Genomic DNA, 12,885 nt, shown 5'->3' on the forward strand with positions numbered 1-12,885 from the left:
CAAGCCCGCATTGGGCTCCGTGCTATCAGCACAGAGCCTGCAACCTGCTTCGGGATTCCGTGTCTCCCTCTCTCTGCCCTTCCCCCACTCCTGCTCTGTGTCATTCTCAAAAATAAATTTAAAAAAAAAAAATGGGGGGTGGGGGAGAGGGGAAAATGGGCGATGGGCATTGAGGAGGGCACTTGTTGGGATGAGCACTGGGTGGTGTATGTAAGCCAATTTGACAATAAATTATATTAAAAATAAATAAATTTAAAAAACATTGCAGGTTTTTTTAATTATCTATAAGTAAAAACTGACCATTTTCATTTTGGAAAGGAGGTTTCATGGAACTCCTCAGTCATATCTGCAAGTGGTTTAAGGATACAAGACTGGACAATCAATATCTGCTCAAAGGAAATCTGATCGCGGCCTGGGGAATACCATGAAGTTTTGCAAAAAGGTGGGGGAGAGGCCAAGGGTAGAGCGGTGTGTCTGGTCACCCGGCAAACTGACTACAAATCTGGCATGGTAGAATTAACTGAGATAGTAAGAAAATGTATTAAACCACTATTTTCAGAATGGGAAAATTAACTATCGTGACACTTTAAATTTACATGGAAATCCATGTTTATCAAGGTTACATGTTAGTAACAAACCTACTGAACGTAAAATTGTATCTGAGACTCAACATCTTCTTAAACACTAGAGATTCCAGGAATAAGACCAACAGGACAAGAGCAAACTACAGTGAGGTCAGGCTGGAGAGCAACCACCTAACAGGTGAGGAGAGGCTGCCATTCCTGGAACAGCTTTTCAAGTACAATGACTATCAAGTGCCAGAAACCAGTAATTGCCAAACTTTCCATGTATCTACTTGCTTGAAAAATAAGAAAAAGAATTTCTACCATACAAATTACCAATGTGCATTATCTCACAAAGCATGAAAAGCAGAAGTGGTATCTTTCGACTATATAGAGTTGTTTTATGAAACTGCACCTACTACAATGTACTACACCTTTTTTTTATTACTTATTTCAAGTTCACAGCTATGGAAATGAGAAATTTTGTTGGGGGAGGGGCCTCTCAAATACGAAACAGCAACAGTCATCTGCAGCACAATCATTTTTTTGCTATCTCTTGTACAGCATCACTGGTTGTGCCCAATTTTCTACAAGAATAAGGCTCAAGGGGCGCCTGGGTGGCGCAGTCGGTTAAGCGTCCGACTTCAGCCAGGTCACGATCTCGCGGTCCCTGAGTTCGAGCCCCGCGTCGGGCTCTGGGCTGATGGCTCAGAGCCTGGAGCCTGTTTCCGATTCTGTGTCTCCCTCTCTCTCTGCCCCTCCCCCGTTCATGCTCTGTCTCTCTCTGTCCCAAAAATAAATAAACGTTGAAAAAAAAAAAAAAAAAGCCTTATAAGTTAAAAAAAAAAAAAAAAGAATAAGGCTCAAGGTGGCTTTCTAGTAACAGTAATTGCCCTCTGAAAAGAAAGTGGTTCGGAATATAAAGAGTTTTTTCAAAAAGGGTCAAGGATAGTGCCTCAGAAATCCTATCCCCACCACCTGCTTCCGCACCACCCCCACACCCACACCCACCCCATCCCTAACGTTAACTTTGTTGACTTCATAAAAAACATATATATGGTAGAATGATTCCTTGTCTTCCCAATTTAGAAATGTCAACATATATTCCAAAGAAGAAAAAATAAAATCAAACCTTTGGGAGAAGTTTCCTAAACATGCATCCAAAAACAATTAGACCTCAAGTAGATGCTTCCTCTACAGCAGGAGCTTGTTCACTGGTGGAAAGACCTGGACCTCCTACAAAGATCACACGCTGCTCCAAAAAACCGATTAAACAGTCCTTACTGCTAAGGACAACCTTTAATAAATGTGAATTTCACTATTGCACTTCACATTCATACAACAGGAAATCCTTATTTATGTATCTACTTTTCAAACTCTGCCCTAAGATCAATAGCTTCAGTTCAAAATTCTTGATTTTAGTAAATAATTTTAAGATAACAATAGCTAATTAAAATTAGCCACTACATAGCCTTTGCTTTTTAAATACGATAAAGCAAAACTCATCTAACAGTATAAAACAAGAAAATGCTTAAGTTCACTTATCTAACTATCAAAAATTCAAAAATCCAAACTCAAAGTGTAATTAGCAGTGCATGGTTACCCTCTTTTTTTGAAATCCAAAGACAAATATGCAAATCCACTTTTAATAAATAGTGTCATACGACATCTCTAGCATAGAACAACCCACTTAGCGACCACACAGACCGATAACGTGGACAATTTAAAAACTTTTATCTCCTTTGCATCCCCCCAAAAAAAAAATTTTCATGACTTATATAATTGTTTGCAATTCCAGGTAATTTTAGCATTTACAAACCTAACTTACATTTGTCATACCTCAGTTTCACTTTCAGGATCTTCAATACCCAACTCACTACAGGGTCTTTCCTGCATGCACCCAAATCCGGTACAGAGATCCACAACTGAAAACCCTCCCTTTGCTTTCCAGTTCACACAGTAGTTTCCACTTACAGGTTTCTCAAACAACTGTAGATTCCATTCCCTTCCAAAAACACATCTAATTTTTTTAAAAATTCACTGAAAAGCTTGGAACCATCCAAGTTACCACTAAATTTCATACAAGGAATGCTGCCCCAGTGTTCAAATCCAAAAGAGAAAGCTAAAACTCTCTTAAGACTCGGAGTTGTATTAAACGTCTTCCAAAGTGTTGATGTTTTCATACTGTTATATCAGTATCATTCTGGAGAAATTTTTAGATTTTTCCAAGGGCTACCTTTTTTTTTTTTTTTTTTTCATTCATAAGATGAGATTTTAAAACGAGATAAAAACTAAAATAATAAAGTGGTAATACCCTAAACCAACCTTTCTTCCGGTGCACACAGGGGCTGCCCTAACACAAATGAACTCATTTCCATCTCAGGGGAACTGCATGTGCATGTGTGTGTTTGTGTGTGTTTGTGCCCGTGCACACACTCGCGTGTGCATGGTGAGGGGCGTGACAGCACAGATAGGTCTACTGTAACTAGAAGAGGAATCTGAAAGCAAAGAGAAAACATACAATAATCCCAAATTAATATTTGGAAAGGAACCAAGAAAGAGTCAAAATGGGAAGCTATTAAGTTAAAACCCTCGCATGGCTTTGTATGCATTGCTTTAAAGGATACAAAAAAGCGACAAAGTGTGAAGTTCCTTGGAAGTCCACTCCCTCTCCGAATTCCAGCTGATGGGGGAACGGCCCCGGCCATTTCCAGCAGACATTTCACTGCAATGCCGGTGGCCCCGCAAACCCCAACTTTGTAGCACAAAGACGCTAACGCCACCACGTATGCATCCTGTACTCGCCCGTCTCGGGATGTGTCACAGCTAGGTAAGAGCTGGAAATAAAACATGGAGGCACGCTAAAGGGCCTGAACCGTCCTCACAGTCCAAGGACAGCACAGCACGGAGGAGAAGGGCCAGCCTGGGCTCCAGGGCTCTGCCACACGCCGGCCCCGCTCCGCCCCGGTGCACACCGCCGTCTTCACCGCCTATCACCCAACGTGCCCCTGCTCCGACCAGGCGAACGCGCCCCCACAACAACAACAACATCAACAACAACAACAACAGAAACCCCCGGCTGTCCCCGCGCCCCAGCGCGCCCTTCCCCTACCAACAGCTCCCCGACACGGTCCTCCAACGACATGAGTAAGCACTCCACGCCACTCCCCAACTTCGGACGGCCGCCGCCGGTCCTGCACCCTCGGGAGCCACCGCAGCCGCGCGACTCGCTGCCACGGGTTTCCCGGTTTCCAGGCGAAAGTTGCCGAACGGCCATTCTGTGAAAGGACGAGTCTAGCGCTGCCAGCGTGCTCCGCGACAAGCGACAGCCGTGCCCAACCCCGCAGGGGCTCGGGGGGAAGCGGGGCCCCCGCGCGGGGCGGGCTCCCGCGGAGTCAGCGGGCTCCCCGGTCTCGGCCCCGAGCGCCCGGCCCGGCTCGGTTTCCAAACTTGCGGCCGCCGCGCCTGCCTGCCGCGGCCGTGCGGGTCGGGGTGGGGGAGGGGAGAGGAAGAAGTCCCCCGACTTCCGAACAGACCCCTCGGGCTCCAAACCCGGCTCCGGGAGCCAGAAAAGTTCCGGGGGCGGCCGGCTCACAAAGGCCGGAGGCTCCTCCCCACCCCCCACCCCCCACCGCGTCCCCGTCCCCCCCACCTTCCCCCACCCCGGGCGGGCGGCGAGACCACCTGGCCGCGGCGTTTTGACAGCTCCGCGAGTGTCCCGCGGCGGGACCGCTTTGTAGTTGACAAGGCGCCGGTGCGCGGACGACCTGCGTGCGCCTCGCCGTGCGTCTGTCCGACGACCCGGCTAGGCCGGGAAGAATCTACGAGAAATTTCTCCAGAAACGGCAGCCCCGCGAACAGCCGGCGCGAGGGCCAAACTCCAAAGTAAAGTGCGGCGGCGGCGCGAGCCGTCGGGGCCCCGCTGGGCGGAGTGCGGTGCGGGGCGCCCGCGGGAGGCCCGGCCCGGAGGCCGCCGAGGGGGCGCGGGGCGCGGGGCGGGCGGGCGCCCCGGGGGCCGGGAGCCGCGCGGCCGGCGGGCCCCACCCCACCCCGCGGGGGCGGCCGGGGGCGCGCGGGGGCAGGGGGGCCGGGCGCGCCGGTGACAGCTCCGGCCCGGCGCCGCGGCTGGCTCCCGGCCTGGCTCCCTCACACTCAACTTACTTCTTTCTGGCTCTCTGGAAAGGGGAAGCGCCATCTTTGCGAGGCCGGCCCCGAGGTCTTTTGTCTGCGGCTGCGGGGCTCGGGGCCGGGGCTCCGGGCTCCTCGGGGGGTGGTGGCGGCGGCTGCGTCTGCTCCGCGCTCTTGTCCTCCTCCGACGACATCCTAGTCACCAGGAAAGACACATGGATCCCGGTCCTCCTCCTGGGGGGCTCCTCCCGCCGCCGCCGCCGCGGCCGCCGCCGCCGCTGCTGCTCGGGTTCCTCCTCCCCGGCTCAGCCTCTCGCATTTCCCGCAGCCCCGGGAGCAGCAGCAGGTACCGGGAGAGGCGGCAACATGGAGCGAGCAGGACACGCACTCACACACATACGCGCGGGCGCGCGCACCTCGGCGCGCAGGGGCCGGGCGGGGGGCGGGGGGCGGCGGGCGGGGCGCGGGCGGGAGGGAGGGAGGGGCCGGCCGGCCGGGCGGGAGGTGCGGGCGGCGGCGGCGGCGGCGGCGGCGGCGGCGGGCGGGGCGCGGGCGGGGGCCGGGCGGTGCGGGCGGGCGGGTGCGGGGCGGGCGCCGGCCGGGGCGGGGCGACTGAGGGGGCGCGGGGGGCGCCGGCCGGGGCTGCGCCCGCGCCCCTCCCCCAGCGCCCGCGGCGGGAGGAGAAAGGGGCCGCGGCGCGGGGAGCGGCGGGCCCGCGGGCAGCGGCGGGCGGGGGGTCGCGGCCCCGCCGGCCGCCCCTCCCCCGCGCGGGCCGCGTCAGGCCGGGCGGCGGCGGCGGCGGCGGCGAAGTTTTGACAGCTGCTCCAGTTGTTGTTGTGGGTTCCGGGCTGCGCGAGCGCCGGCCCCTCAGCGCCCGCCCTCCCGGGCCGGGGAGGAGGAAGTTTTGCGGGTGTGCGTGTACCACACACAGACACACACACACGACCGTGGCCGTCGCGCGAGGGCCGCGCCGGGTCTCTCCCGGGCGCCCCGCACCACAGACCTCTCAAACTCGCCGCCGTCTCGCCCACACACGGCCGCCGCGACGCCCCCGCCCCCTCCCCCACTCCTCGGCCCCGCCGCCCCCCGCGCGCCGCCGCTGCCACTCACAGGGCTCGCTCCGCGCATGCGCTGCCCGCGGACGCGCCGCCGCCGCTGACCTCACCGCCCCTCCCCGTCTCCCCCCCCCTCCCCCTGCCGGGCTCGCCTCCCTCCTCCCTCCTCCCCGTCTTCCCCCCCCCCTCCCCCCTTCCCTCTCCCGCCCCGCCTCCTCTGACGCGGCGGCCGGGGCTGCGCCGCGACTCCGGCTCCGGCTCCGGCTCCGGCTCGGGGAGAGCGCCAAGCTGCGGAGGCGGCGATCCGGGATCGGGGTCCAGGGAATGCGCGGCCCGAGGCGGCGCTCCGACTGCGCCCGAGCCCGGCCGCGAGCCGGCGGCCGCTAAGCCCGCACGGCCCCCGGCGCGCCGCCCCGCCGCCCACCCGCCCCGCGGCCGGAGGGACGGAGCCCGCCGGCGCTGCCCCGGCTCCCGCGGGCCGGGGAGGCAGTGCAACTTCGCTGTGATCCAATTCCAGGGAGAGTTTCGTTATTATAACGTCATGTAAGAAATGGGCCAGAAAGGGCTTACCGAGCTGTCAGACAAAAAGAACGCTGACATTTTGAGGCACAAGACGCGCAAAAAGACACCACAACACACCAGTAAAAACCCAACAACTTGATTGTAACGTGCAGCGTGTTGCGATGCGCGCAAATCGGAGGGTTTCTGGGCCAGCTCCCGATGCGTTTACAGGGTCAAGGGGAAACGGGGCTAGAATTAGCAATGGGAGACGAGCGCTTTCTCGGAAAGCATAGTGGCAAATGCGGACTTCGGGACTGTTTCTTCGGATGGGGCGGCAACTCCTCTGTGCTCTCCTTTCCATTCACTGGCGATCAGCACACGTGAACTGGGGGAGAATTCAGGACCTGGGAAGCCTCGGCAGACGGCTTGGGACGAGCGATCACTTCGGGAGCATCGCCTCTAGGCCGGACACACTAGGCACCTTCCCATTAGGATTCCCTTCCGTCCTCGCAACACGGTGGAAGCCTAACGCTGCGTGTTCTGGCTTCCCAGCTCTCGTTCGCTTCCATTTCTCCCAATAGCCAGAGCACAAACTTTGAATTGTGCTTCCTGTTTGGGCAAAGTGTACACGGTTCGATTTCCAAAGCGTATTCTGACTACAGGCAGGTGTTTTGTTTTGTTTCGAAATGGCTGAAATGAGGACTATAATAAGATAGTGATTTGAATGCCTGCAGGGTTTAATCCTTGCCGGTTTGTTCGAGTTTACTAAATTTACAGCCACGGGAATTCTGAGATTGGGGAGAAGCTGACTGGGTAAATGCAGACTATAAATTAAAAGCGTCTGACTATTATAAATAGAAACACAACATGTATATGCCTAATGATGAATTTATGAAGTGGAACATTGAAAGTTTTCTCAGTGCTCATTCTTTCTCTGGCATTTTTCCCCCCTGCACATTACACTTTAAGGAAAGTACACTTTCAAAAATTGGATTATCGATCCACATGTTTACCTGTGTTCATTACGGAAATTAGAGCCGTCACTTCCAACTGTCTCATACGCACAAAATTATATGTCAGGATAATTTAAGTGTCAGGGTGCAGAGGACAAGTCACTCCTGCTGGAGAGAAGTTTTAAAAGGAAACAGGGGACTGAGAACAGAAAAGGGAGTAGAATGAATGAAAAGGGAAGAAACAGAGGTCTGTGCAGTGATGCTTCTAGAAAGAAAAGACGAAGGATACTAAGCCCAGCCTTAAATCTCCATTCCTTCAGCTATTGTGAGGCAAGCACTTGGAATCTGTTTTAAAAGGACAGCAGGCTGTTGGCCCGAAGTTATCATGGGCAGAGCAAATAACATATAACTCAGGATGCACAGGAAGGATACAAAAAAATACCTGTTTCACATAAAGGTTTTCCAAAGGTGTTTCCATGCCTCCGATCCAAATTTTGGAGCTCTGAGACCGCAGTGGCAAAAAAAAACCCAGGAGTCACGTAGCTGAAGTTACTCAAATTATAAAGTCAGAAAGGCACAGAGTGTCTGAAAGCACCAAAGTAAACAAACAAACAAAAATCTACTTTTAATAAGTACACATGTAGCCATTTCTAAAAAACATGGTCAAGGTGCACCAAAGTGTTAGCAGCGATCATCTCTGAAGGGGCAGATTACGAGGGACTTTCACTTTCTATATTACATTTTTCTATAATAGTTGAATCTTTTAGAGCACATGCAGTATAATAAGAAATGTGTATTAAATATTTAGCATGTGGTTTGGGGGGTGAGGATTGCTATCTACACCAAAGAAAAAGCAACATCTCAGGAAACAGAGCAAGATAAGAGCCTCAAAGGGTCTAGCAAACAAGTGATGGTAAATAAAAATTCACAGTACAGTAGCCATTCTTACTAATTGGAGTCCTATAAATGTCATTGATATGGTCTTTATTTAGAGTTTGTCTGTTTTTGCTTGTTTTGGTGAGTGTAAAAATATTTATAAGACTCTCCCGTAGGCTCACTACTAATTAATGGACTCTCTCCTTTTGTTTTCCCGTAAAGTCTTAAATTCCTCAGGGTTTTTTAGGAACCAAACTTTTATAGTTGTAGAAGGAACACTGAAAACTTCAATTCTAGATCTTACAATCTTTGTCTTCATATGTCTGCTGTTAAACTTATACTTTAAAAAGGTGCAGTCATAGGCTAGCATTTTGTGTCCTTTTTTAGTTAAAAAAAAGGGTTTTTAAAAGAACTTCAGGGGCACATGGCTGGCTCAGTGGGTCAAGCATGCAACTCTTAATCTAGGGGTTGTGAGTGGAGCCCCACGTTGGGTGTAGAGATTACTTTAAAAATTAAAAATAAATTAAGAATTTCAATTCCTGAAAATTAGTACATATTTAGTCCATAGTGTGTTTTTAGCTTTGAAAATTCTAATTGCTTTACAATGAGTTATTTCAGTAATGCCTACCATGTACCTGGTAGACAGAAAAATTAAGGAAGAAACCGAGAAGTAATTAAACAGAACACTCACCGTCAAAAATAATTTGTGCAGAAGAGTATGAGGCATGAGTGTATGTTCTGCAGCACACTCCATATAGATATGAATCTTGCCCTCTAGGGGTCTATATTTTAAGCCTGTCAGTACTTAACAAGATAAACACAAAAAGGGCAGGCAGGCAACTGAAAAATAAACATGGGAAAACATACAAACAGGAAGATTAAATATTTACATCCATTGTGTACAAGACCATATTTTTAATAGAAATGCATCTGGGGATTTGGGGGAGGGCAGAGGTGGAGGAGGCAGCAGACAGCTATGTCTATTTAGGATACAAAAGCATTCTGCCAGCAAGTGTTATAAACTCCTAGAGACCCTACCCCAGCCCCTACACATGCACCACCCCCCCCCCCCCCACACACACACACTCTTAGGTTCCTCTCCTTTACTGATAATACAAGACTACACGAGTAGTTTGCATTAACTTCCTAACGTTGCCACAACAAATGCTGAAAATGACAGAAATTTATTTTCTCACAGCCCTGGTAGCTCGAAGACCAAAGTCAAGGTGTTGGCGGGGCTGGCTCCTTGCGGTAGGCTTTAGGGAAGAATTTGATCGTTCCCTGCCTCTCAGCTTCCAGTGGTTGTCCATGATCCTTGGGGACCTTGGCTGTAGGTACATGACTTCAATGGCCATCTTCTCTGCATCTCTGTGCCCTCACATAGTGTTCTCTGTGTATGTGTCTCTTCTTGTAAGGGTACCAGTCGTGTTGGAGTAAGAGTCCAGCCTACAACAGTATGACCTCCCGTTAATTGACCGCATCTGCAACAATCTTATTCCAGATAAGGTCACATTCTGAGGTTTGGGGAAGGATATGAATGTTGGGGGGACAATATTTAACCCAACTGAACTACCAAGCAGCCTATATTGGTGCCTCCCCGTTTAGCAGATTCATATATATATGGTTAGAAAAGTTTATATAGGGGCAACTGGGTGGCTCAGTCCGATAAGCATCCAACTTTGGCCCAGGTCATGATCTCTGAGTTCATGAGTTGGAGTCCCGCCTCAGGCTGTCAGCTGTTAGCGTGGAGTCCACTTTGGATCCTCTGTCTCCCTTTGTCTGCCTCTCCCCTGTTCGTCCTATCTCTGTCTCTCCTCTCCTCTCCCTCCCTCTCTCTCTCTCTCTCTCTCTCAAAAATAAACATTAAGAAAAAAGAAAAAAGTTTACGTAATAGGTTAACTGCATGCAAACTTTTCTTGGCACAAAATATTCACGTTTATTTTACATCGAATCAATCTATTTGTAGGATAAAGAAAATCAAAGTGAATTTAACAATAACAGTGCCTACAAAGTACACAGTAAAATTATGACTTAGCAGTTCCTTGGTTAGTTTGATCAGTGTAAACATAGGCCAAAAAATGTCAGCCCAACACGTACCATTTGGGGCCTGTTTTAAAGGCCAAAGACTATGGTGGCACCTGGGTGTCTCAGTCGGTTAGGCGTCGAACTCTTGCACTGACAGCTTAGGAGCCTGCTTGGGATTCTCTCTCTATCCCTCTCTCTCTGCCCCTCCCCCCCCCCAAAATAAAGAAACATTTTTGAAAAGTAAAATAAATCAAGATCGAAGACAATGATGAGATCCTCACTTTCCCCGGTGCTGTGAGGTAAAACAGATGAGGGTATCACAACATAAAATTACATACCTTTCTAGTGGAAATGGAACTCAAGAATCCCACCCATCACCCTTCAGGATGAAGTCTAAATTTCTTGGCGTGGCCCCCTAAGCCTGCCACCCTCCAGCCATCCCCTCCCCCCCACTCCTCCCCCTTCCTCCTTGCTGGGTGCTCCAGCCTTCAGAGCCACCTTTGTCAGTCTTCATTAGATTGTCCCAAGCCCCTTCCTCTGTCATGTGGCCAATTCCTGCTTCTTTAGACTTCACTTCCATCCCTGACCACCACCCTCCCCCTGACAATGACTGTGTGTCCCCACGGATGTTTCTACAACACCTGTGCTCCGCCCCCCCCCCCCCCCCCAAGGATCTCAGGGCCTGGAATGTATCCCACCCTCGCTGTTTTGTAACCCACCCTATGCCAGGTGCGGATGGCTACAATTGTCTGCCTTATACATCTTTTATCTCTATGATTTCGCAGCAGCTCAATAAACAGTTGTGGAATAAGTGAAATAAATGGGAAAATGTATGTTAAGTGTCAGAAAAAGAGCTAAGATGATCCTTTACAAGCGTGTTTATTCCCCACCCCCACACACACCAGGAGGGTTTACTTTTCAAAAAGAAACTGTATCTTTATAAACAATGTAAATATGCCTGCCTTGCTACAGTTTATGCTGATGGTTACATTTTACATTTCTATAAAGAAACAGGCCGTCATCTTTGCCCCTCTTTGCCCCTCTGTCCAACATTTGTTAGTGTCATTCTTCTCAGTGTTCTTGGCTTTCTGAAGCCTGGGCATGGAGGTTCACGCCTGTTTCTAAAAGAGCCTCCAAAATCAAAAGAGGTCAAAATAGTTGTCCACGGTCTTCAGAAAACATAATATCTGCTTAGAAACATTTCTACCAGCGAAGATAATGTTGAGGGAGAAATGATTACAGAATAACATATATAATATGTGTCATACAATCCACTTACAGAAAACTGTATAAATCCACAACAATCTGTATATAAATATATGTGCAAAGTAATAATGTTCATCAAAATGCAAACAATGGGGGCGCCTGGGTGGCTCAGACGGTCGAGCGTCCAACTCTTGATCTTGGCTTAGGTCATGATCCCAGGGTGGTGGGATCGAGCTCCGAGTCGGGCTCTGCGTGGAGCCTACTTAAGATTCTCTCTCTCCCTCTGCCCCTCTCCTCAGCTCACGCTCTCTCAATAAACTAAACTAAAATAACATAAAATAATAAAATAAAAGCAATCTCTGGGCTGGAATTGACACTTTCTTTGTATTTTTTCTTTTGAACTTTTATAATGAATAGCTATTATTTTTACAAAAGCAAGCAAGTTGTTTTTCAAAGAAAAAGGTTTTTTTCTCCAAAATTATCTCTATCTTAGCCTTAATTACATTTCACTTTCACTGATATTTTTTTTCCTTTTCTTTCTTGCTATCATCTTGTCTGTGGAAACATATTAAAACAGTGCCTACCATACAATCCTGACTCCTGACTGGTATAATCAGGTTCAGAGTTCTATTTTTCCTCCCCTTGGGGGGAGTTGCTATTAAACTTAAAAGGGGTTTTCCCAGTGAAAGTGAATGGAATGATTCTCTTTCCCCTCATCTTAATAATCTTCATCATCATCACTTCCAGTTGCTGCTCTGCCTAATGCCTATGGAAGTTGCGTTCCTTTGGTGCAAATCTCTTCCCCTCCCTCGGTGTCCCTTAGAGTTCGCATTCCAATGAACACACTGGGTGCTCACTAAACATTTATTTTTTAATGTTTATTTATTTTGAGAGAGAGACAGAGACAGAAAGCGGGAGGGGCAGAGAGAGAGAGAGAGAGAGAGAGAGAGAGAATTCCACGCGGGCTCCCTGCTCAGCACAGAGCCCGATGCGGGGCTCGATCTCACAACCCTGGGATCATGACCTGAGCCAATATCAAGAGTCGGAGGCTCAACCGACTGAGCCACCCAGGTGCCCCTCGATAAATACTTATTAAACCGAAAAGGGTGCAAGCATTACCCCAGCAGGCTCCATTTGAGGAAAGGAGGGAGTGAGGGAGCAAGGGAAAGAGAGCTACTGGCAGGGAGGAACTGCAATTCTAAGGGCTGAGGGTCGCGGGGGGGGGGGGGGGGGGCGCCTTACATTCGCCCCCTGCAATATTCTACCTTCCTCGCCTCTGGGAGGCTGGTCACTTTCACTCAGCTGCAAACATTTCCCCAGTTTGCCTGTAGGTTGTCAGCGTCTTTGCCTCCCTTGTGTGGACCCGCCTTTGCCAGCTCGGTGACATCATTCTCATGGGAAGGAGGACATCACACACCTGCCACCTGAAAGACAGACCGTAGACACCGTTAGGAACCTGCCGGACGGCACAGAGGGATAAGGTGGCCACAGAGGCAGAGGCGGACAGTAAAACCGAGCTAGTGTTACACGGTCCCGCACAAGGAAGCGAAGCGAAGCGAAACACTGTTTCCCTCTCGA

The 12,885-nt window shown here is 50.2% G+C and overlaps 2 protein-coding genes across 3 annotated transcripts in view; both read right to left on the bottom strand.

The window, feature by feature from the left end:
* Window positions 1-5,130, bottom strand: part of KMT2C (lysine methyltransferase 2C) — a 285,187-nt gene extending 280,057 nt beyond the window's left edge. Inside the window, 1 exon segment of the mRNA XM_045496257.1 lies at window positions 4,725-5,130. Within this exon segment, the coding sequence (XP_045352213.1) occupies window positions 4,725-4,885 (161 nt within the window). The 5' untranslated portion in view covers window positions 4,886-5,130.
* A 1,258-nt stretch (window positions 5,131-6,388) lies between these two features.
* XRCC2 (X-ray repair cross complementing 2) overlaps window positions 6,389-12,885 on the bottom strand; it is a 184,557-nt gene continuing 178,060 nt past the window's right edge. For both annotated transcript variants that reach the window (XR_006716663.1, XR_006716662.1), the window contains exons 3-7: window positions 12,573-12,731; window positions 9,273-9,522; window positions 8,768-8,916; window positions 7,643-7,785; window positions 6,389-6,856 (exon numbers count right to left, since the gene is read on the bottom strand). The gene's annotated coding sequence lies outside the window, so the exon portion shown is untranslated. The remainder of the gene's footprint in view (window positions 6,857-7,642; window positions 7,786-8,767; window positions 8,917-9,272; window positions 9,523-12,572; window positions 12,732-12,885) is intronic.

The sequence above is a fragment of the Leopardus geoffroyi genome, chromosome A2 (genome assembly GCF_018350155.1).
Source record: "Leopardus geoffroyi isolate Oge1 chromosome A2, O.geoffroyi_Oge1_pat1.0, whole genome shotgun sequence".
NCBI lineage: Eukaryota > Metazoa > Chordata > Mammalia > Carnivora > Felidae > Leopardus > Leopardus geoffroyi.